Below are 22,616 nucleotides of genomic sequence, written 5' to 3'. Positions count from 1 at the left end.
ATCAGAGAGGAACAACTGCTGCAGATCTATAAATGTCCTAGAGGCCTGTTGACAGAGGGGACGGCCTCTTCTTTCGGGGGGGGGGGGGGGCGCGCATTAGAGCCACCTTTCACCTGGTGTAACAGCTGAAGGATATGATGAGCAAAAAAAGAGTGAGGAAACGGAAACCAGTTGGGTATTAAAATGAACAGATGCATTGACGGTAGGGATGAACTGGTAACACTATTGCAGTGCTGATAGTACTGGACTCATGCTATCCCCAGGCCAAATACTGATCTGACCTGTCGCTTTAAAGGTTAATTCTCCAAAGTCCTGGAACTGACTCCCTTATCACAATAAAGTTGCTGCAATCACTTTTAAAGAGAGATACCAAATTCTGGTTAATTCAGCAACAAACTTGTGCTCGTGTCCAGCTTTTAAATGTAGCATTTTGAATAAACAACTCATATATATGGTATAGGTCACTAGGAATAATTGATATCCATTTTTGTCAACATTATCCTCCGTTAGACAAATGCAATATCCTTGACAGACCTTTTTTCACAGGAGACATTTTGACTTGTTAAAACAGCAAATACACAGCTGTAACTAAGGGCATAAGTGATGGCTCTATTTCAGTCACGTGAACTAGTAAGCCATGCTTGTTTGCTGTAATCATTCCTATATTATACCCGCTTGATTCGTGTAACTCAGACTGCAACAGCATCATATTAAATTCAGATACACTGTATTTTTGCACAAAAGGTGAACAGTGAATTGTGTCCCGCATCACTTACATTGGAAGTGATTAAAAGAGATCTCTTAAAGGCCAGTATGGAATGATTACAGAGAGCAATGTTTCTGTGGGCACCTGAGCTGTAGACTTTAATTACACCTGTGTTTTTACTGAGATGACGTGTGAAAATGTCAGTTGTAAAAAAAAAACTCAATTGTGTGAAAAATTCCTATGATAGTTTGCTTTTAAGCGTGTTAAAATTCTCAGTTTCACATTCATCAGATCAGAGTCTTGGCAGTGTCTCAGTATCTGATTCCAGCAAACCTGAATAGAGAAGAGGACAGCAGCTGGTTGAAATCTTGTGTTACCTTTGAAAGTGAGGGAAGAGGAAATGAAGGGTGGGAATGTGCTAGTAAGGGCTCTACTTCATCAGAGATACGAGGAATCCTTCCATCTTGTTTCCTGTGAATCAGAGAGGATGGAGGGATGGGGGGGAGAGAGAGAGAGAGAGAGAGAGAGAGAGAGAGAGAGAGAGAGGTTATGGCAACCTTGAGCTCAGTTTCTCATTTAAGCAATACGATCACAGGAAATGTTTGTAACACAATTGACTTATCCCATCAAAGAGGATCATTTAACTACTACAATGAGAAGGGTGCTATTATCAAGTCACTGTTATTTGAGTATTTCTTACTCATGAGGAATACAAAATCTTCCTCTCCTTTGTGTACAGCCTGTAGCCAGTGGCGCCAGAAGCCACATTTGTCCGGGTTTTCTTTTATATATTCTATCTTGGCAATAAAATTGTGACAACAATAGATCATCATGTCTTTGGATTCTTTCATCTAATAATGTGCTTGAGGTGCATTTTTCATGCCAAAATGCAAATAAATTTGAATGCCGTTGATTGATGTACTTTTGGACTTACCAACGCTATGGAGTTATTTGGAAATATTTGGATCACACGAGTCAGTAACTATCCTACGAACAATAGTGCCTTAATGAAAATTTTGTCTCACGAGTCGGAAACAATCAGCCCCAACTGGAAAGCTAATAGTACAAATATATATTAGTGAAGCTTAATCTTTATCTACAACTGTGCAGAAACACCATCTTTAAACATAATGAACCTGAGCAGCATTTGATAGTTGATTAAGAATTTAAATGTTACCGTTATGAACGAAGCTTTGAATTATTCGTTACAGCTCTAGTCTGATTAAGACGGCCCTCCATTTACTAATCGTCGATGTCCACTGACCTAGCATATTGTGATCACATAGCTTTGTCTTGACGTATTCTTGACGTATTGTCTAATATTGATAAGTTATTGTGTTTACTTTTTAGGAGGGCACTCTGTTTACTATTTGTCGCTGTCAATTGACGAGAGGTGCTGAATGAAAGTTGCTGTGGCATATTGTGAGGGGAGGGAAGGGCCTCCAAAATATCTATAGCCCCAGAGCCAAAAGTAATAAGAAGGCACTTCTGGCTATATTCAATCCTATCATTTAGCTGACTGTTGTTGTTTTTCAGGCCTGTTGGCTGGCCTTTGAAATGCATGCAGCAATCAGAGTTTCATGGTGGTGGTCTATTGGTAACGTCGTTCACTCGCTCGCTGGGTAGACCGCGTTGGAAGCTAGATTTAAGGTACTGTCGGAGGTTCTGCTTTTCCCTCACACCAGCTAGTTTATGATGAGTGTGATTAGAGGCGAGATTTAGAATCAGCAGACAACAGGAAAACTGCACTAAGGGAAAGGGAAGTGTGGAAACAAGGGAGAACAAAGTGAAAAATGGATACAACGCAGACAAAGGACCCTCAGCTTTTATCTCTTAACCCGCTGCCCTGCGCCTCTCTTTCTCTGTTCCCCTCCTCGGTGATTAGATTGAATTACCAGCCTGACCAGGATTCTGGTCACAGCATATCACTTCACACTTTGTCTCACACAACAAGTTGGTTGCTAGAACTGGCAACCCGTCTGTGCATGCAACCTGTTCACAAACCTGCAGCAGAGGGCATTTTTTATGAACGCTGCTTAGAAGCAAAAGAATCACAGAACAATAGAACAATCTGATTTCTTGGTGAGAATGGAGTGAGAATTGGTAGAGACTTGCACACTCACACACACATATTTCCTCCATTCTGACGTCCTGGCACACACCACGTGTGTTGTGGTGTGTTGCAATAAGATAATTTACAGAGTGGTCTTTCTTCTGCAGACAGTCCATTATAAGAGATTGCAGCTCTCTCTATCTCAAAATGCTGTGCCTATTACAACTGGGGAGAATATGTAAGTCTCAATAAACAGAGCTGCACTTTTATGACAACACACTGTTGACCTGGGAGTTGGGGTGAAGAAATCTATTCGTAACATAGAGGCAACACTGTTCTTTGTTGCCTCTGATCTCTGCTGAATCCCAGGAAATGACTGAAAGAGGCTGTCAGATTTTTCCAGGAGCATCCTCTGCCTCTCAGAACAGACAATTCTCCAGAGAGTGAACTTTGTTACATCTTTCATATAATGCAGCCGAATGCAGCTCGGAGCCAAGAATGATGCATTAAAATCTGCCTACAATGAATTGGCTTACTGGGCGTCCTATTTTATCCAGAGGTGACACCTTGTTTAACTGTCCAATGGGAGCAATTAAGGCAGCAAGGGCAAACACCAAAGGTGAAACACAAAATTAGAGGGAGTCTTTGTTTTACCACTGCACATAAAATAGACTATTCCGTTAAATTCATGTCTTTCATCATGTTTTACCCTTTGTACAGTAGGTGTGAGTCACCTGCCTGCTGCTTCAGGATGCAGAATAAAAAGGCAAAGCAGAACGGTGTAAATCAATCTTGATCTGAGAAAACTAGACAGAAAGATGAAGGCTGCCTGACAGCCTGTCACTTTCACTACCGATGGCATGCTTGGTGGCTCTCATCACGGAGGATGAATATTTTTTGTGGTGTGTGTGTGTGTGTGTGTGTGTTTATACCGTCACTGCATTAACTTACAAGGCAGATAACCAAAAAATATCTGGTGAAAGGGTAAAATGCTAAGTTTGACTCAGGGAGAGATTTCAGGCTGTCATATTGTGACGATCAGCGCGAGCACAAGTTATCAAATACCACCATCCTGACAGATGACATGATGATACTCTACGATATGGATTTATCAAGTTGCAAATCAAATAGTTATAATCAGTAATTCATTATCTGCATCTCATCAAATGAGCATGCCAAGAGCCTGAAGAAAATATGAACTGTACTGTACAGTCTGGATTAATGGTTGTTTTACTCAGGTTTATCTCATCTCACGTGGAAGTCTATCATTCTTTAAAGGGGTCATATCACACACATTTGGGTATCTGGAGTTCCTACCAACTCACAAACTGTTAAATAAGACGACCCAGTCACTTCTTTGTGGGCAGCCTGGATCAGAAAACATGTGACTAAACAAGCCATTCATATTTGTCTCCCCTTATGTCACATGCGGGCTCATGAGACTATAACGCCACCCATCCGAGTATCTCCACCGACGGATTGAGAACTACATTTGCAAAGGGGCACTGTATTTTTCTCGAAGCCAAACAGAGCAGACTGGACTGTTTCAGAGGGGGTCTTAAAGAGACAGGCGCTAAAATGGAGTGTTTCAGACAAAGGGTGAATAGAGGTCTATTCAGACAGACAGTATGAGAAAAATGTTATCACTTAGAGTATATTCATCATGCAATCAACCAATGTCTGCAATTAGAAATCCCTAATGTGTTAATAATCTTACAGCAAAAGCACAAACTTGCTCTAATTTCTCACATACGAAGAGTTATATAAATGACCAACTGTTTTTATTAGGATTAATTAAATACTCTGGTGTGTTCTAATGAGCTTTGGACTTGGTGACTGGCACGGGTCAGTCCTGTGCACAGCAGCAGCCAGGTGGCAGGGTCACTGTGTCACGTCAGCTGGAGACACATCCCAAGCAACAATTAACTAGCCAGCTGAATCAATGAGATAGGTTGTCTTTTTGCCAAGCTGTACACACATGATCTCAGGTAAAAGGTTCATTCTTCAGTCCCATGAGATTAACTAGCATTTACAACCTTATGGACGCAGAGAGCCAAGCGAGAAAAGGGAGAGTGGTTCACGTCCCGTTTGCTCTCCTTAGAGGAGCGAAACATATTGCTCACGCCAAAGTGATCAAAAGATCCTTGACGATCTGCTATTATGGACTGAGTGTGCGGTCACTAGCACAAACATTTATGGTCTAAATGTTCTGACTATACATTCATCTTGCAGCACCTCTTGCTCTGTGGTAGACACACTGTGCACCAAGCTTCTTCCTCTTTGATTTATTTTAACGGGTTAGTGGATTTCTTGTTACAGCTGCTACAATTGTGTAAATCTGTCACCTAGCAACATCACCTGAATCACTGAAAGATGTTCCATTTGAAAAACAAACCCAAAAGCTACAATACAGAATGGATGCTGGCATAAAATTATTGGGGTTTTTCACCAATATTACAAGTCATCTTAAAGGAAAATGCCATTTTTAGGACCAGTTTGTATTCAAAATGATGAGGTGTCCAAGCATATAATTGGATCCTTTGCTGAGGAATACATACAGTATACTTAACAGTATATTGCCGTTACAGTACACTTGAAGCACCACATAAAAAAATCCACCAGGGACACACTTGGCTATTTATGTTGGTAGACCATTGAGTGAAACTCCAAAATAACCTTCATAACATTCACCTTCAAGCCTCTTCACTTTGTGGACTATGATGGTCTTCATGATAGAATAATGTGTTTTCATGTACATTTCTGGCAGAAGAAGGTTTCTAAATATAGACACAAAGCATTCTGAAACTAAATCCGCCCATGAACCCTATGTGTTGCCAGCAGCTGCCTCCACGGACTGCTGGGTCATGAGCCCTGATAAGACTTTCAGCTTTCTGAAGTCCAATCATGGCTCAGGTTGGAGGGGCACCTGCAAATACAAATGAGTTGGGCTGAACACTGAATGCTCTGCGACCTGAATTTAAAGAAACGCATTTCAATAGCATGGGTTTGTATTTTTTTGCTGTAGTCTCAGAGAGCAGAGGGCCAAGGTTAGTCAGATACAGCAAAACAGTTGAACCAATATTTTACATGTTAAGGGTGAATGTATCAACTGCACAATCAAATATGAGTTTCCTCTGAAGAAATGTGTAATCTTGGGACTGAAAACTATTACTTCTATCTCCCTGACATTTAGTTTGTTGACATGGCTAAACAAAAAGGATTTTACTTTCCATACGAGAAAAACAGCACCAGATGTTCTGCCATATGGCTGTAAATTTGTGATGATTCATGCCTAGTCATTACCCTTTATCCTTAGCATGCTGTCCGCCACAGAAAAAGTAGAGATATATTTTGAGAGGAGGGTAAGCTGAGTTTCTCTGATCCAATAATATGTAAATGAGTAAATCATCTGTTTATCAGTTGGTGTTAGCCCATAGGGGTTAGCCCCACAAAGTCTAACCAGAATAACTGCAGTCAGCTGAAAGTCAGGCTACCAGCATGCGTCAGTATATTCGTCACTGCAGCAAAAAAACAAAAAAAGCATCACTAGGTTACAAAAAGATATGTTATAAAACCAAATAACTGAAAAACTTTAAAAGAAAAAAAAGCATATAGTTAAAGACAAAGAATTATGAGGTTAATAAAGGCTCAGTGGCAGAAATCCTCAAAAGTAAATACTGTTGACCCCCAGGCTAAATACTGGCTGACTGCTGCATGTCTGCCAGCTCAGCAGATGCCTTGGTTTCTTTGGCAAACAAAAGATAGCCACAGGCACTGCAAGGGTCAGATATCATCGGATCGAGTGCTGCTATGGTAGAGAAACCAAAACTCCTCCTCAGCAAGGAGACCTTGGGGCATCTTGTATTAAAAAAGACATCACAAGTGTTATGCATTGCTAAACAACTATATCCTTAGTGGGTAATGATTTCTGTATGCAACCAGAAGCCAAACAAACTTTGAACATATCCGATGGGTTATAGTAATGATCCAGCTACACAATTCTAACTAACAAACGACAGTGAGTCAGTGACTCTGTAGATCTGACAACATGGGAAGGTTTTGAAGTAAATGGTAAATGGACTGTACTTGTATAGCGTCTTTCCGACCACTCAAAGTGCTTTCACACTACTTGTCATCATTCACCCATTCACACCCATTCACACACTGATGGCAGGAGCTAAGTGACACCTGACTATCAGATTCTATCACATTCATACACCGTAGGCACAGCTACGGGAGCAATTTTGGGGTTAAGCGTCTTGCTCAAGGACACATTGACATGCGACTAGTGGAGCCGGGGATCGAACCGCCGACGACCCTGCTCTCCACTTAGCCACAGTGGAATAAGTGTAACAGGGATACATTTCATATATTAGATTAGCAATGCACCGATCCAATTCCGATTCCATTTCCAATTTTCAAAAAGTCTGGCCTGCCAATTAAAATGATTGTTAATTCTGATGTTATAACTATAATTGACAGACAAAAAAATGTCGCAACCGCCCTGGAGCCAGCCCTGAACATATTTTCAAACGTCCCTAGACAAGCCGGTCAGTGCTATTACTCTGAGCAGCATGCATGTGAATCTCTAAGATACTTCCAAGACAACACCCTCTTGCTTTAGAAAACCACAAAGAGATGAGATGAGATGAGACAAAGACAACATGAGAAAACAACAGCTCTGTTGCAGCATGCTTATCACCCAGTGATCAGTCAGTGACTACAAGTTGCCAGTTAGGCTACAACAATACTTATATGTCAAGGTTAATTTAAAGACTTCTGTCAGTATTAATCTGTAAACGTGATTGCAGCCTTTTGGCTTCTGTTAAAAAAGACTGAGCTAAAAAGAAGAAATGATTGGAACAAACATTTATTTTTCTTGATGTCACCAAAAGACAAATCCTGGAGTTGCTCCAGCAAGAGTGAATTGGGAACTTTGGCAAAGCTCAAACTCTCAGACATTCTGACATATTTTTGTCTTGATAATTGTTGACGTGGCAGCCAAATGAAGCTAGACTAAATCTGAAAGCTCAAAGCAATCTGTGAGACGAGAAGTAGTTTTTTTCAAATTAATTTTCATTGGAGCAGCTCCAGATTTTTCCTTTCAAAGGCAATATACATTCAATTCTTGCTCTGGGCTTCTATTCATTGATCTATAAAATCTGAATAAACAGAATATGTAGATCATATTTTTCCTTCATAAGTAATGCTTGGCTGCATCTTTCCTTCTACCAGCACCCCTCCTCCCATACATACACACACACACACACACACACACACACACACACACACACACACACACACACACACACACACACACACACACACAGTCTGAGAGAGACAAGTACACATAAACTCCTTAGCTTCGCATGTCCACTTAGTAGAGAGCAACTAATTTAATAAAGTACAGCAGCTAATGCACAATGAAAGCAGAGCCATTTACTCGAGATGCCAGTCAGATGCTTCCTGGGTGGACGAGATAGAAAGGGAGAGAGAGAAAAAGAGAGAAAGTTCAAGGTCTAGAGTGAAAAAAAGGATCAGCTGGAGACAAAACTCAACCACAGGCAGACTCCTAGCTGCTTGTATCGTGTGTCAGTTTTTTTCTCTTATCTGTCTGTCTTGTATTGACAGATAAGAGAAAGCTCTCTCAGTTTATCCATATTTCAACAGTTTCTCCCAACAAGTGCAGCGCCCTTCGTCTCCCCAGTCCATGCTTACCTAACTGTAGTGCTGCCTCACTTGCAGCTCAGTCTGCTCTTCTCAACAACTTGGTGCTCCTCTACGTATCGCTCCCTCCGTGTGTGACTCAGTCTCTCTGTCCTCCAACACCTGCTGTCGGGAACCAGCCTCTCTCCTGCCAGATGATGCTGAGAGCAGCCCTCCCTTTCCGTCCTACCCACCCTGTCTTCCTCTCTCCCTCTCCTCCCTTTCCTCATATCCGCGCATTCTCCTGCTTGTTTTTATTCTGAGGCAAGCACAAGCGCTCCTTTCTCTCTATCTCCTGCTTTCTCTCTCTGCCGATGTCTCCCCCTTTTGTCCACGTCTCCACCTCCCCTCTTTTCTCTTGATCTGACTATGACGGGGAACTGCCTGTCCGAGCTGTGGGTGCTTTGCTCAGCATTTGCCTCAGTGAATCTGCTTGCACACAACACGTTCTGCTCATTCACGGGGACAAAATGCTGTGGCTGGATGTAGGCTTCAAAGCAAAGTTCTCAAACAGACATTAGATCATCTGAAAGAGCAACATCAAATCTCTCTGTCCTATTATCTGCCTCGCTCTGACAGCTTGTTCCAACATCACAAAACCCCTTCAGCAGAAATTAGCCCAACCAATCCCGTTGTTCTTTTTTTGACACATTAGTGGCGAGCAGTTCGCTGAAAAGCTCTCAAACGCTGAAGTGCAGATTTTGTAGCACGCTCAATCACAATGTAGAAAATCACTTGCTCAGCCCACAGAGGAATATGCACAGGTCAGTGTTGTCCAATGTATTACTGAGTGATCACATCCCTAATCCTTTTGCAGAAGACAGTGCAAGGCTTCACTACACATTACGTGCACAGTCACACAAAAAAGGGGCCTTGCATAAAAGGAATTCACTTAATTTCAATGCCAGTCGCCTGTTCATGTCCACCTCTCTGCACCGCTATCTACAAATACGGATTTAAATTTTAAATCACTTCATCATGCAAAATAAGTCCAACGTACATTGGAGCAGCTCTTAGATAGACGTTCTCCTACTCCATGTCCACGACAGGAGTTGGCGTTAAAACGATGATTCAGGATGCATCACATAAATGTCTTTTCAATTCTCAATGCACTTTTATACAGGTCGATCACACACATATAGTACTCCATGCAGGTGAAAACAAAAGCTAAAAAAAAAGATCTGCATACAATAAATGATACATTCCCTTACCAAACAGCATCAGAGAGGCTTGCGCTCCAGAATCTCCTCCCCCCTCCTGCGGCTTTGCTCTGAAGCATCACCTCTGAAAACAGATTTAGCTGCTTGCTTGGGTTGCAGTCATAGTCCTACCAAGAGTACAAACCTGCAGTAAATGTAGTAGAGCCAATCGATAAGCTATGAGGCTGCAGGCTCTGATACAAACCCATGAGGGGATGTGAGCCAAGCCTCTTGGAGGCATATCGGTTTGTCCACACCCTCTTGTGTGTATAATATTACAGGTTGTCCAGAGCTAGCTTAAGCACACAAGTTTCCACAGTGAAAGAGACACACAAAGCCTGTATTCTACCCATTTACTGCTCAGGAGGTTCTAGGTTACAATGGATAAACGTACATTGTGTTTTTCCACTCGAGGTCCTTAAGGCCATAAGCTGCTCTACCACTCACCCCGTAAAGATAGTGTTACCCCAGAGAGAGCAGGGAACACCTGAACCAGGGTGAGCTCCAACAGTTGCAGGTTAAGCACAATCAATGGGGTGTGGCTGGAGATGAAAGAGAATTTTTGTTTACATGGGGACAGAACAAATTAGGTCAAGAGGAGGCTCACCAAACAAATGGTCAGTATTTTATTCCAATTGACTACATGGGAATTCAGAAAGATTATACACTTTAGTTTAGTGAGTGACAGGCAGTGGAATCAGATTTGGGATTCTTTTAACTTCTGGATAAATAGCTAAGCACAATCGCAAGCTGTATGGGAATCCTTTTGAAGAGTCGGTGCCACGACATTAAAAGACAGTTGGATCAGGCTGATCCAAGAGCAAATCCCATTTTATATTTCACTATGTAAGAGTATTCTGTAACTGTATGCATTTGAGTGCCATGGAGACGTATGCAGGCCAGTACTGAACACAAAAAAGAATCAGAGCTACAGAAAGTAAAATTGAAGACAGGGTTTTTTGGCCAGTAGCGGCGCAATGGAGCATTGCTTTTTTTTTTTTTTTTTTTAACAAGCAGCTCTCCATTTTTTTTGTATTGTGCACCAGGATGCACATTAGAAAAGAGGCACAAAATGACTTTCTAACAAAAGTGTAATATTAACATGTGTAGCCTTTGGGTGGGAAAGGAAGCAGTAATTCAACACAACAACCGTGTTGTCAGCACTCCCAGAACCCCGCTGACTCTCATAATTACCTTGCTTTAGGGTGGCCCTCTCTATTGATTTTGGCAGTGATAAACCTGGAGCCAAACTGAGAGAGAAACCACAGGACTGTCAGTGGGGCAGGTAGCATATGGAGGAAAAGCTTTAACACATCCACAGTTCATCAACACAACAATTTCTTGATTTCCTGTCAGGCTGCACTCAAAGTGTTGTCTTTTGCACTTTACATTTATGTTATTTACGTGTTTTTAATAAATCAAGGTTTTCGTTAAATTTAAATGCAATGAAAAAAAAGATAAAATCAGATACAATTTTTCATTATACAATCTCCAGCTCTTGTGACTTGATTCTTATTTCCTATTAACTTGACAAATCACAGCAACAATAGATTTGTTGTAGCTTATGTTGTTCAAGGCTGCAGTGGGCCTGGACTTCATCCCAGCATGCATTGGGCAGGCTACGGTCTCCCTGGACAGGTTACCAATCACACAGGCTTGTACATTCAGACAATCACGATAACATTCACACCAGCTTTATAAATGCTGGTACTACCAGCAATTATAAAGCTGGTGGTAGGTGGTTGCTGGTTAAAATTTCTGTAAAAATCACGTGCTGAAGCACATAGCATGATTAAATTGCACTAAAATCATCAGGTTGGTTTGACTTTGACATCATTTGAGGGCCAGAAATAAATGATGGGAGCTAAAGTTAGCCTGCTGGCTGTGCGGAAACTTTGTGGAAGAGAAACTAGTTTTCTTTTGGAAAATATTGGTTCTAGGGAACACCAAGATATACTATATATTCAATCAATCTTAACACACAAACAACAACCAACATCATAATATACCATAAGAAGTTATTTCTTAGTAGATAAACTAAGAGAAAACCTTCAGAAACACAGCATTTTTTAAATTCGGAAAGCATTTTCTCATCCTAAATTGATTGAATTGGGGACTGGATTGATCTGAACCCAACTCTGCGGTGTTTCTGAGTGCCCCAGTGACTAACAGGGTGATTACAGTCATTATGTGGACATGAAGGGCTGTCAGCCGCTGCTCCAGGAGGGCATGCTGGCTGCTGAGTGAGGAGCACAAAAAGAAGACAAAACAACAACAGCACAGCTGCCCTCAAGCAGAGACTAAAGCAGAGAATGAGAAGACACTGATATGCTCATGAAGAAAAATAGTTGAATAAGAGCTCTTTTGTTTGCCTTGATGCTGCGAAATGCATTCATGGCTTTGTGGGAAATTAACAAAAGTGAAACTATTCTCCTCTTCTGACCGCAAGTGTTTCTGAGCCATGATGCAACTGCCATTTGGAAATCTCCTCATCAAACACGTCTTCAAAATTTTCCAGACAAAAGAAAGTGACACATCTGCCTTGCCTTAGAAATGGGCTTAGAAACTTCTAGTTGACAACACTGACTAAATATATATAAGGGTACAAATGTGAAGAATTCTATTCATGAACAACGCTCATAAATGCCACAAAGCAAACCAGACATGCCTGAGCGAAGCAATCGTACTGTACTGTATGAATCATACCGTTTTGCTCCCTGTAATCCCACTGAGTGAGGTATGCACTCTGATTGAAGAGTCTCCTGAACTGAGACTTAATAGAGTTTGATTACATGGAGTCGACCTCCTGATGCAGAGCCTTATGAAGCTCAACTAGGAGTAATATAGAGTAGGTGCCTGTCTACATGTTGTAACATTAGAATTGGTGTATTTCATAATCTGTATGTAAATGGAGAAAAAAACCTTTCAAATATAAAGACAGTAACAACAACTCTCTGGCAAAGTACCTTAAAACTGAGCATTATAATCTTCAAAAATATGCAATTTAAAGTGTGGTAAGAGGGAGGAGAGAACTTTAAAAAGATGTTAATGTGCACGGCTCTTTTCTCATCTATGGCAGCTGCAGTCTAGCATGTATTTAACTTAACAGGTGCACTGAGTAACAGGCGAACCCCATCTGCTAAATTTACCTCCAACATCACCGCGCTGCTTCCTGACTGTGCCCTCTGCACAACCTGCATAGCCAGACCACGTTGCAGATGCATTGGCTCATAATGTTTTTCTTCAGTGAACTCACTGAGGACTGGACACACCCGTCTGGGTCACAGCATGGGGTCTCTCTCCTGTCTGGTTTTGATGGCAAAAGAGCACACAGCCAGTCCGTCTAAAAACCCAAAGCCCCGGTGCTTTTTACCCTCGATCAAACTCAGCCACTCTGAAAGGATTTTGTTCTGTTATCGCTGTAAGCCTCTAGAGTTAATTAACATTAGTCAAATTAATTTCATTATGCAAGATATGAATAATAAGATAAGGGGTTTTATAAAATAACTTTGGAAGGAGTATATTGTGTCATGTTTTCAGTACAAAAGACTTTTGCACTATTTGTCACCATCTTGAAATTAGATTTGATTATTGTATATCTTTCAGGCACTGGGACGTCACTAGACACACCTTTGCAATGGCAACAAGGCTGTGATGGAAAATCCAAATCTATCGTGTGGGTATGCTGTAGATGAGATATATGTGAGCCACAATCTGCTGTAAATAAATCTGTGTGCAACATGTAAATAAATTGGTTGGTCTTTCCTGCCAGAAGTATCTCTAATTTGTTGGTAAAAATATTAGGCAGATTTGTGTTATTATGTGGTGGTAGCCAATTGAACTTGCCTGAGGCTTGTGGTCTGTGATCCAGGAGGAGCCATAGCTGCGTTTCCAGATGCCTGAATTCTCAGAATACAATAGCAACATGCAAATGTGAAAAGAGGAAATTAAACGTTTTATCTATTATTAGATTATGGTGATATTTGGGTTTAAAGTGGGAAAATCTGATCACTCACTCCTGAAGTGGGCTGTGATAAAGTTGTGTAATTTATGGATTGGACTGAAACTTTATAATGTGAGAAAAACAATAAGTAACATTGAGGGTGGGGACAGAGGGATGAGGGGACAGAAGTTCCCTGAATGAAATCCAGTAATGCTAACTCCAGGCATTCTTAATAGATATCAGCTGTAGAATCCACTTCTATCAGTGTTAGTTGACACAGATGGTCCAGCCAAGTGTCAGTCTGGTGGAAAAGACTAAGAGAACACATACACTTGTTGGACATTAGTAAGAACGGGGTTTGGCAGCCCATGAACTCACAGAGTTCCACAACATAATTTCGTAATTGAACGTCTTTAGAATGAGGATTTATAGGAATACACAATGGAAATAACTGATGCCCTTTGCTAAAAGGGAATTATGTTTTAAATTCTGTCTGGGTTGGTTCAGTGAATATTTTCATGAAAAAAGCTTAATGCAGTGGGCTACTCAGCCATTAGATCTCAGTCCCATTGGGAATAAGCCATCCAGGCTGTTTTGGGCCTGGGGGTGCAACGCAATATAAAGAAGGCTCCCCTAATATTTTGTTCATATTTTACCTCCATTAAGAATTTCTTATATAAAGTAAACAGCTTGTTTGTCCCCATGACAGTCGAGCCATGCCCATGAGTATACAAGCATTGCTCTGCCCATTGAGCAACAGCTGGCTACTCTCTCCTCACGACACCGACTCTTGTATTAGGACCGGCCATTAACAGCAAGCTGAAGAGGCACAGATGCCCAATTAGAGACCTCTCCGCCCCACTCGTTCTCATCGTTCATCACTGAGGACCACTTCATTACCACCCAGCTCCTCATGTCAGTCAAAGGGCTGCTCAGACTCATAGCCCTGACGCTGAGAGGCAGCAGACATACCTCCAGCTGTGCACATACATAATATACCACATTATCTCAAAGAGGAGCCCCTTGAGGGGCGTCCCTAACCAAACAAGTTAATTAAGAAACAATTTCAATTATTAGTTAGATTACAATGTAAATATTGTCCCTGTTGTTCCGCTTTATAAGCTACATCGCTAGACACTAATTTTAAATCTAATGCTTTCCTCAATTAGTGCAGATTCAAGTTGTTTAGGGCAAAAATTGCATCCAGATTCCAGAATGACAATTCTTGCAGAAGAGTCACTGAATTCATTCTGGCTCTTTATTGAAGCAAAGCACCACCATTATTGAGAGCAATCAAGTTAATGAGCGCTGAATTGGGAACGATGTGTCGTGAGCAGTTTTGCACTGTAAACTTTTCATGGAGATCAGCTCCTTGTTCAAATGAATCAGGGCTATTCAATCAACAAAAACAGAGAGTGTTTGCGTGCCAAGGCGGGATGATGGAGACATTTGTACTCGGCAAGACACAGAAAAGTGTCCTTCCAGGCACACACACACAAACAAACACACCTGCGCCTGTCTGGTTGAGGATAATATTGTGGTGGATTTGAAGCAGGGTCACATGGCAGGGGATCGAGGAACTGACACCGTGGTTTGAAGCCTCTGTGGTAAAATCTCACCAACTTGGTGCTGTTCCTACCTAACACAGTGCAACAGGCTCGGTAACAGATATGGCGAGAGTCATTCACAAACAAAACTGAGACATGTCCTTATTAAGTCTTTTCTGAACTCATCCAACCAAATTGGGACAAGCCCTACTGGATTTGGGGAAGAAAAAAATAAATAATCACTCCCAGTGTCTAAAAAGAGAGACATTATCAAATAGTGTGTTGTGGATACTTAAACTTTTTAATCAAAGTGCAGCCGGAGACTGATGGAGTACACAGTTGGCATAATGACTCAGTGATTATAATCAGAGAGCTGTGGATCGTTAGCCCTGAGGCGCCATTAGCATGCGCTTTGCGACGGAGAGAATTTCATCCTCGTGATAAAATTCAGCGGGAGTCTGAGGCTGTATTCTTCTCTGATGAGTCTAAATCATCCTAGCACCTTCAATTTCCCCTTTCCAGTATACCCTCCCATTGTCCTTTCCAGACTCATTATGACTCAGGTTTTTACAAGTCTATGGCCCATTTGATGTATAATGATGAAGCTTTTTTTTTTCAGCTGCTGGCGAGCTGGCTGAAAGCCTTGTAAACAAAATGACAAAATCCATCTGAACAAAAGAATACAATATATTGCTTTGTTGCATATGACACACAGACATACACACAAACACTCGAGAAAATGCAATTAAGATTTTGTCTCCCTCTCTGTGCTCTCTTTTTATTTTCTATCTAATTCAAGGGATGGACTGTGCCCAGTCTTCTGCTAATCACCATTGATAATTACAGCTGGTATTCACTGTTTATGGTAACAGTGACATTGATTTGCTGCCTTGAATCTAGGGCTAAAACGATTCCTCAAGGAACTCGAGTAACTTAATCACTAAAATTCATTGATTTAAATTGCTGTAGAATAAAAATGCATTGAGATTTCGATTTTGAATTCGAAAATATCACAGTTTGATCAGTTAAAACAATAGTACCTTTATAGCAGTAGCCCGTAAGACGTAAAACTTATTTAAAAGTAAGTCTATTTTTTTTTATTTGTTTGTTTGCATTTCAGGATTTGATTTATTTAAAACCCAGTAGGTAATATGGCACATAAATGTACCAAACAAGTTTAGTTTTGACTGATGCTATTTTTGTTTGCAATTTATACCAATTCGATAGATATTTCTAAAAAGGAAACCGTAATTAGTTGTTCAGTCGATTTGTTTATTTCCTTTCTATATTTACTTTTAAGTATACAAACATGGACTTGAATATAAAGTAACATAACTACAGCACCACAAACAAATATGTGCATGGTTTTATTCAGTGGTACAATCAATCTTTCTGGTTGAGACCTCAAAGGCATTTGCCTCACATGACCAGCTGGAGTGATACAGATGCTTGTGCTCCCTGTCACCATCCATCTGCTCTTGTCCCTGTATACAGCCACACATTCCCTTAGCCATGCTTAGATACTACCTGTCAAGTAGACAAAATTACAAGCTCCACTATCTCCATCACATATGCAGATGTCCAAAGTCATAAGAGTCAAGTGAGAAAATAATCTAAAGCACAATTGAGAATTTTATTACGAGCCAGCAAAAAGCCCAGGTTGAGATAAAGAAGTGGAAAGGACTGCTTATGGTTTTACTGCTCTAAAAATAGCGGTCTAATCAGCCTTCACCTTTTTATACTATATCTTTACCCAGGCCTTCTCATTGTCATCACTTTAAAAGAGCACTTTTTGAGAATATTAAAGTAAAGAGGCTTTCCTTGATCACAATACTTCTTCCATCAAGTAACTGACTAACCATTAAATTTGATGGACAAACTGAAGTCTATCTTTATTCTCCTGATGCTGAGTCATCTGGCTGTAAAAGTATGGAAAATGTATTGTTTATTGTTGCAGCATACAACAGAAAATCATGCTGACAGTGAACATGGGTGGAACAGAAAGACTATGAAATCTAACATGTATTAAATAGATAGATATAGTCATGTTTGATTCTGCTTTCAGATGATTGAACTTAGATATCTAATCAAAATGGTGGTTGTTCACGTGGAAGGAATAGTCTTGAAGCCTTCCCCTCAAAAACTTCAAAAGTTGGAAGTGCAACATTTGGGAAGAGAGTGTTGGGAGAATGAAACAAAAGAGAGGACTCACCACAAGGTTCTGGTCCTGGAGAAGCTCTTGTCAACTCTAGAGAGAAACAGTGACAGTAAATCAATGGATGTTTTGTTGACAAGCCCTCGGTGCAGCTCTACTCCTTCGTTCTATCATGTTGGACTGAGGGCAGCCAAAGTGACTCTCTATCGCCTATTGAGGAAACCAGGTTGATCAAGCGATCATCTTTGCACCTTAATTTTCCCCTTTCCAGTATACCCTCCCATTGACCTTTCCAGACTCATTATGACTCAGGTTTTTACGAGTCTATGGCCCATTTGATGTATAATGATGAAGCTTTTTTTTCAGCTGCTGGCGAGCAGCTGCAAAACAGTATAATTGCAGACTGTAAAACTAAAACAATGAACAAAAGATGGTGAAAACCCTCTATAAATCTGCAAAGTCGGGGGATAATTGTGTCACTACATGCTAATTGCTTCATTTGCTAATACAACTAGAATAACCGCCTTGCAGTTGGATGCCTGCACTAACCAGTCACGCAGTTGCAGTTGCAGTTGCAGTTGCAGTGGTGATATTTTGTAAATATTTTGTAAAATATCACCACTTCATCTTTTTTTCCCTGGATACATTTGTGTGAAATTGTTGTGAATAGCATATGAATTTTTGAGGTATGGCAAACTGAGATCACAGTGACCTTTGACCACCGAATTCTGCTGTAAAGCGCAAGGACACCCCACTCTACCGCCTGAGGCACAGCCGCACTGTGTGCCAAATCTGAAGATTTGGACAAATTTTGTTCCTGATACCTCAGGAACGCTCAAGGCGTTCCTGAGGTATCAAAAGAATGGGACAGACGTGAAGAAAGTGACCCTGACCTTTGACCTCCAAAATCAAATCAGTTCACCGTGGAGTGCAAGAGTACGTACGTAACTTCATCAACATCGTCACATGCCTGTAGCCGGAACGGAGGCATACAAATAATAGCTAGTGCAGCTTAAATATTTCCAACAATATACACCCACAATGTGCCTCCAAGAAGCCAGATGAATACGATCCACATCGTCCCCCACCACTCCCTCTCTTCCCTCTTCCCTCCACTCCATTTATCCACACCTCTGCCAGCCAGCCGTTTGAGACAATCCCACTCTGGATGGATTTAGCAAAGATGGGAAGAGGCACCTGGCAGATGTGCTGTGCAGGCAGGCAGACGGACTGTTGGAGAATCCAGAAATGTGTGAATGGGGTGGTGGCTAAATAGTACAGGTTTCATATAAACAAGAGTCAAATATTGCAGTTGGATATAAAGGTAAATTAAAAAATGTCAAGCTAAAAAAGCATGTGGGATATATATCTATATATGGAATTAATTACAAGAAATGTTTCTGTTTGATTATTAATAACAGATAGAAAGAGCAATTGTGTGCTTACTGGTTAAATTAAAAGGAGATTAATAGGAGATTTAAAATGCACCCCTGTTGGTGCATTACATCTACAGAGAGTTTGTGGAATTTGTGTGGCTGGTTCTCTCTTTCCATTTACTCCGCATACTCCCACCTGGAACAATCTGTGAAGCGGCATCAAAGAAGAAGCTGAGTGTGGACAATCAATCTTCTGATAATCACCGCTTATCCATTCATCCCCAAGGCTAAGCCAATCAAATAATTACTATTGATGCCTTCACACTCATAGGCACTCGCTCCGTTCGTCAGTTAAAACAATGACATGAAAATAACAAAGGTAATTGAAGCCATCCTGCTGACAGTCTACTTCAAGTGAATAAGGAGTGGAAGATAACTGTTTTAAGTATATTGAAAACATCCACAGTTTCATCCTTTCCAAAAAAGAAGTGAAATTCAATCTGATACGGAACTAGAAAGGTGCACTCAGTAGAGCCAGGTGTGTCTGCAAAGTACTGCCGTATTGTGTGATACAACCTCCCGTCTAGACACCAATGGCGTCGTAAAACACATTCCATTCAAACCCCAAAACTCAAGCTCCTATATACGCAGGCAATCAGCTCGAAGTCATCCAATAAGACATGTCATATAATTTTGCCAAAAACAAAATTAAACTCAACAAGCTGTCTGCCCACGTAGCAGCGGCTGAAGGGCTGCAGCGTATGTATACTGCTAGATTTGGTTAGCTGTTAGCCAAACACACCGTCCAAAACAATAAAAGTGAGCAAACTGTTTTCCCCCACTTTGTCTGTGTCACAGAGTACCAGCTGGGTGCCAGCTAAGAGTAGTGAGTGAGAGGTCAACTGGCAGTCAATGTTAGTATAAAACAGGTAATAAAAGGTGTTTTGAGTGAAGTTACCGAAACCAGAAGAGGTCCTTGAGCATAACTGGCCAACCAAATGATTATGCAGTTTGGTGCAGCAGAATGCAAGATTAGCTGTGGACAGACACAGAGGTGCACACTCAGTCACTGGCAAGGACACACGAGCAATCGCATGATCTTCTTGCAAAGATCATGACAACTTTGACACGTGGAGCAGCATCTTGAGGGCTGAAAAACAAATATACCTGCTTTAGTCACATACAATTTGTAGGCAATATCTGTTGACAGTGAAGGAAAGACAGTGTATTTCTTTTCTTTACTCGGTCTCATGTAAAACCTTTTAAAATGATAAGTCAAATTCCTGGAAATGATTTACCCAAGGAGAGTTTGCAATAAGAGATGCATTCAGAGGCAACACTCACTGCACATCTCATGTGATTTACTATCACCCTCATAAAATATTCATACAATGGCATCTTATTCACTTTTAAAATTATTTATTTATGCCAAGGAGAGTTTTGGAGGGATAAGAACTGAGTCAGATATTTTTTTCCACATTAAGTGCAACTTTAAACCATATATTAGCTTGAACAAAAAAATGAAATCAAACCCCAGACACAAACCCCGCCTCATCCCTCCACAGATTTTTCACTCATTGTTTTTACACTTACTAACGATCATTGTATTATCGATTAGTATGTCTATTATTTATTATTCAATTTTTTATCTAGAAAATGTTGGAAAATTGTCACCTTTTCCTGGCCCAAGGTGCCATAAAAAATATTCAAATATATAATTATTACACTATATATAAAGTTGCAAATCCCCACAATTGAGCAGCTGGAACCAGTGAATGTTTTGTATTTTGGCTTAAAATGTTTATTTTAGGTCCGGGGAGCCATCACCTTAACGTGGTGGAGAGGTTTGAGTGCCCCCATGACCCTGAGGGTTATGTTGTCTGGAGCCTAGAGCTCCTGGTAGGGTCTCCCATGTCAAATTGGTCTCAGGCGAAGAGCCAGAGTAAGAATGGAAGCGCCTGGTGGCCGGGTTTGCCACGGAGCCCGAAGCAGCAACGTGGCACCCCCTCCTCTCCATCCTGTGGGCTCACCACCTGCGGGAGGAACCGCTGGGGTCAGGTGCGCTGCCCCATGGGTGGCAGTGAAGGCCAGGGACCTCGACGGACCAGACCCGGGTGGCAAAGGCTGGCTCTGGGGACGTGGAACGTCACCTGTCTGTTGGGGAAGGAGCCGGAGCTTGTGCGGGAGGTGGAGCGCTACCAGTTAGATCTGGTGGGGCTTACCTCTACGCACTGCATTGGTTCTGGAATCGTACTCCTGGATAGGGGTTGGACTCTTTTCTTCTCTGGAGTTGCCCAGGGTGTGAGGCGCCAGGCGGGTGTGGGGATACTTACAAATCCCGGAGTTTACCCCGGTGGACGAGAGGGTCGCCTCCCTACGCCTGCGGGTTATGGGGGGGAAAACTCTGACTGTTGTCTGTGCATATGCACCGAACAACAGTTCAGAGTATTGGGCCTTCTTAGAGACCCTGACTGGAGTCCTGTATGGGGCTCCAGTGGGGGACTCCATAGTTCTGCTGCGAGATTTCAACGCGCACGTGGGCAACGATGGGGATACCTGGAGAGCCGTGATTGGGAGGAACGGCCTCCCTGATCTAAATCCGAGCGGCCGTTTGTTGTTGGACTTCTGTGCTAGTCATGGATTGTCCATAACGAACACCATGTTCGAGCATAAGGATGTTCATAAGTGTACGTGGTACCAGAGCACCCTAGGCCGAAGGTCGATGATCGATTTTGTTATCGTATCATCGGATCTGAGGCCGTATGTTTTGGACACTCGGGTGAAGAAAGGGGCGGAGCTGTCAACTGATCACCATCTGGTTGTGAGTTGGGTCAGAGGGTGGGGGAAAACTCTGGGTAGTGCGGGCAAACTGGGAACGTCTGGAGGAGGCCCCTGTCCGGGAGATCTTCAACTCACACCTCCGGCAGAGCTTTTCTAGCATCCCTGTGGAGGTTGGGGGCATCAAACAGGAATGGACGATGTTCAAAGCTTCTATTGCCAAAGCTACGGCGGTGAGCTGTGGTCTCACGGTCTTAGGTGCCTCAAGGGGCGGTAACCCTCGAACACCATGGTGGACACCGGTGGTCAGGGAAGCCGTCCGACTGATGAAAGAGGCCTTCCGGGATATGTTATCCCGGAGGACTCCTGAGGCAGTTGCAAGGTACCAATGGACCCGAAGGGCTACAGCCGCTGCCATGAAGGAGGCTAAGCAGCAGGTGTGGGAGGAGTTCGGAGTAGCCATGGAGAAGGACTTTCGGTCAGCACCAAGGTGTTTCTGGAAAACCATCCAGAACCTCAGGAGGGGGAAACGGGGAAACATCCAAGCTGTATACAGTAAGGATGAGACTCTGTTGACTTCAACTGAGGGGGTAATCGGGCGGTGGAAGGAGCACTTTGAGGAAGTCCTGAATCCGACTAATACGCCCTCTATTGTAGAGGCAGAGCTGGAGGCTGATGGGGGAGCATCATCAATTTCCCTGGTGGAAGTCACTGAGGTAGTCAAACAACTCCACAGTGGCAAAGCCCCAGGGATTGATGAGATCTGTCCAGAAATGCTGAAGGCACTGGGTGTGGAGGGGCTGTCTTGGATGTGTGAGGAATTGTATGTATATTGAGTGTCTGTGAGGGGGGTTTGAGGAATGTGAGGTGTGAATCTGCGGGGGAAGAGGGTAGTTGACAGAGGTGTCTGCCCAGGACAATGGGTCAGGATCCAAGGAGGAGCTCATTCGCCTTCAGCCAATTGTGGAGCTGATCGATAGGCTAAGGAATGTGATGTATGAAACTTTGGGGGGACAAAGGAGCTGTTTGTCCCCCGAGAGAATCAGACTTCCTTCGTACCATCGGGCAGATACATCAATCTGCCCTGTGGTGCAAACGAGGTCTCATATTTCTTGAAATATTTTACTATCGATAGTGTAATTTGGTTTGTGAT

The 22,616-nt window shown here is 42.1% G+C and overlaps 1 protein-coding gene across 5 annotated transcripts in view; it reads right to left on the bottom strand.

The window, feature by feature from the left end:
• rap1gapb (RAP1 GTPase activating protein b) overlaps nucleotides 1-22,616 on the bottom strand; it is a 106,275-nt gene that overhangs the window by 33,205 nt on the left and 50,454 nt on the right. For 2 of the 5 annotated variants that reach the window (XM_068705413.1, XM_068705411.1), the window contains 2 exons: nucleotides 17,367-17,402; nucleotides 1,084-1,177 (listed from right to left, as the gene is read on the bottom strand). Coding sequence is in view for 1 of the 5 variants with exons in the window: in XM_068705411.1 (XP_068561512.1) it covers nucleotides 1,084-1,177; nucleotides 17,367-17,402 (130 nt within the window). In the remaining 4 variants the exon portion in view is untranslated. Of the gene's footprint in view, nucleotides 1-1,083; nucleotides 1,178-8,477; nucleotides 8,727-17,366; nucleotides 17,403-22,616 lie in introns of those variants that run through there. The other 3 variants (XM_068705415.1, XM_068705416.1, XM_068705418.1) reach the window with 3 other exon arrangements.

The sequence above is a fragment of the Cebidichthys violaceus genome, unplaced genomic scaffold (genome assembly GCF_023349555.1).
Source record: "Cebidichthys violaceus isolate CVI_PGR_0920_01 unplaced genomic scaffold, fCebVio1.0.p SCAF_117, whole genome shotgun sequence".
Taxonomy (NCBI): Eukaryota; Metazoa; Chordata; class Actinopteri; order Perciformes; family Stichaeidae; genus Cebidichthys; species Cebidichthys violaceus.
The sequence above is the reverse complement of the archived record's forward strand: the minus strand, read 5'-3'. Positions and strand labels throughout refer to the sequence as shown.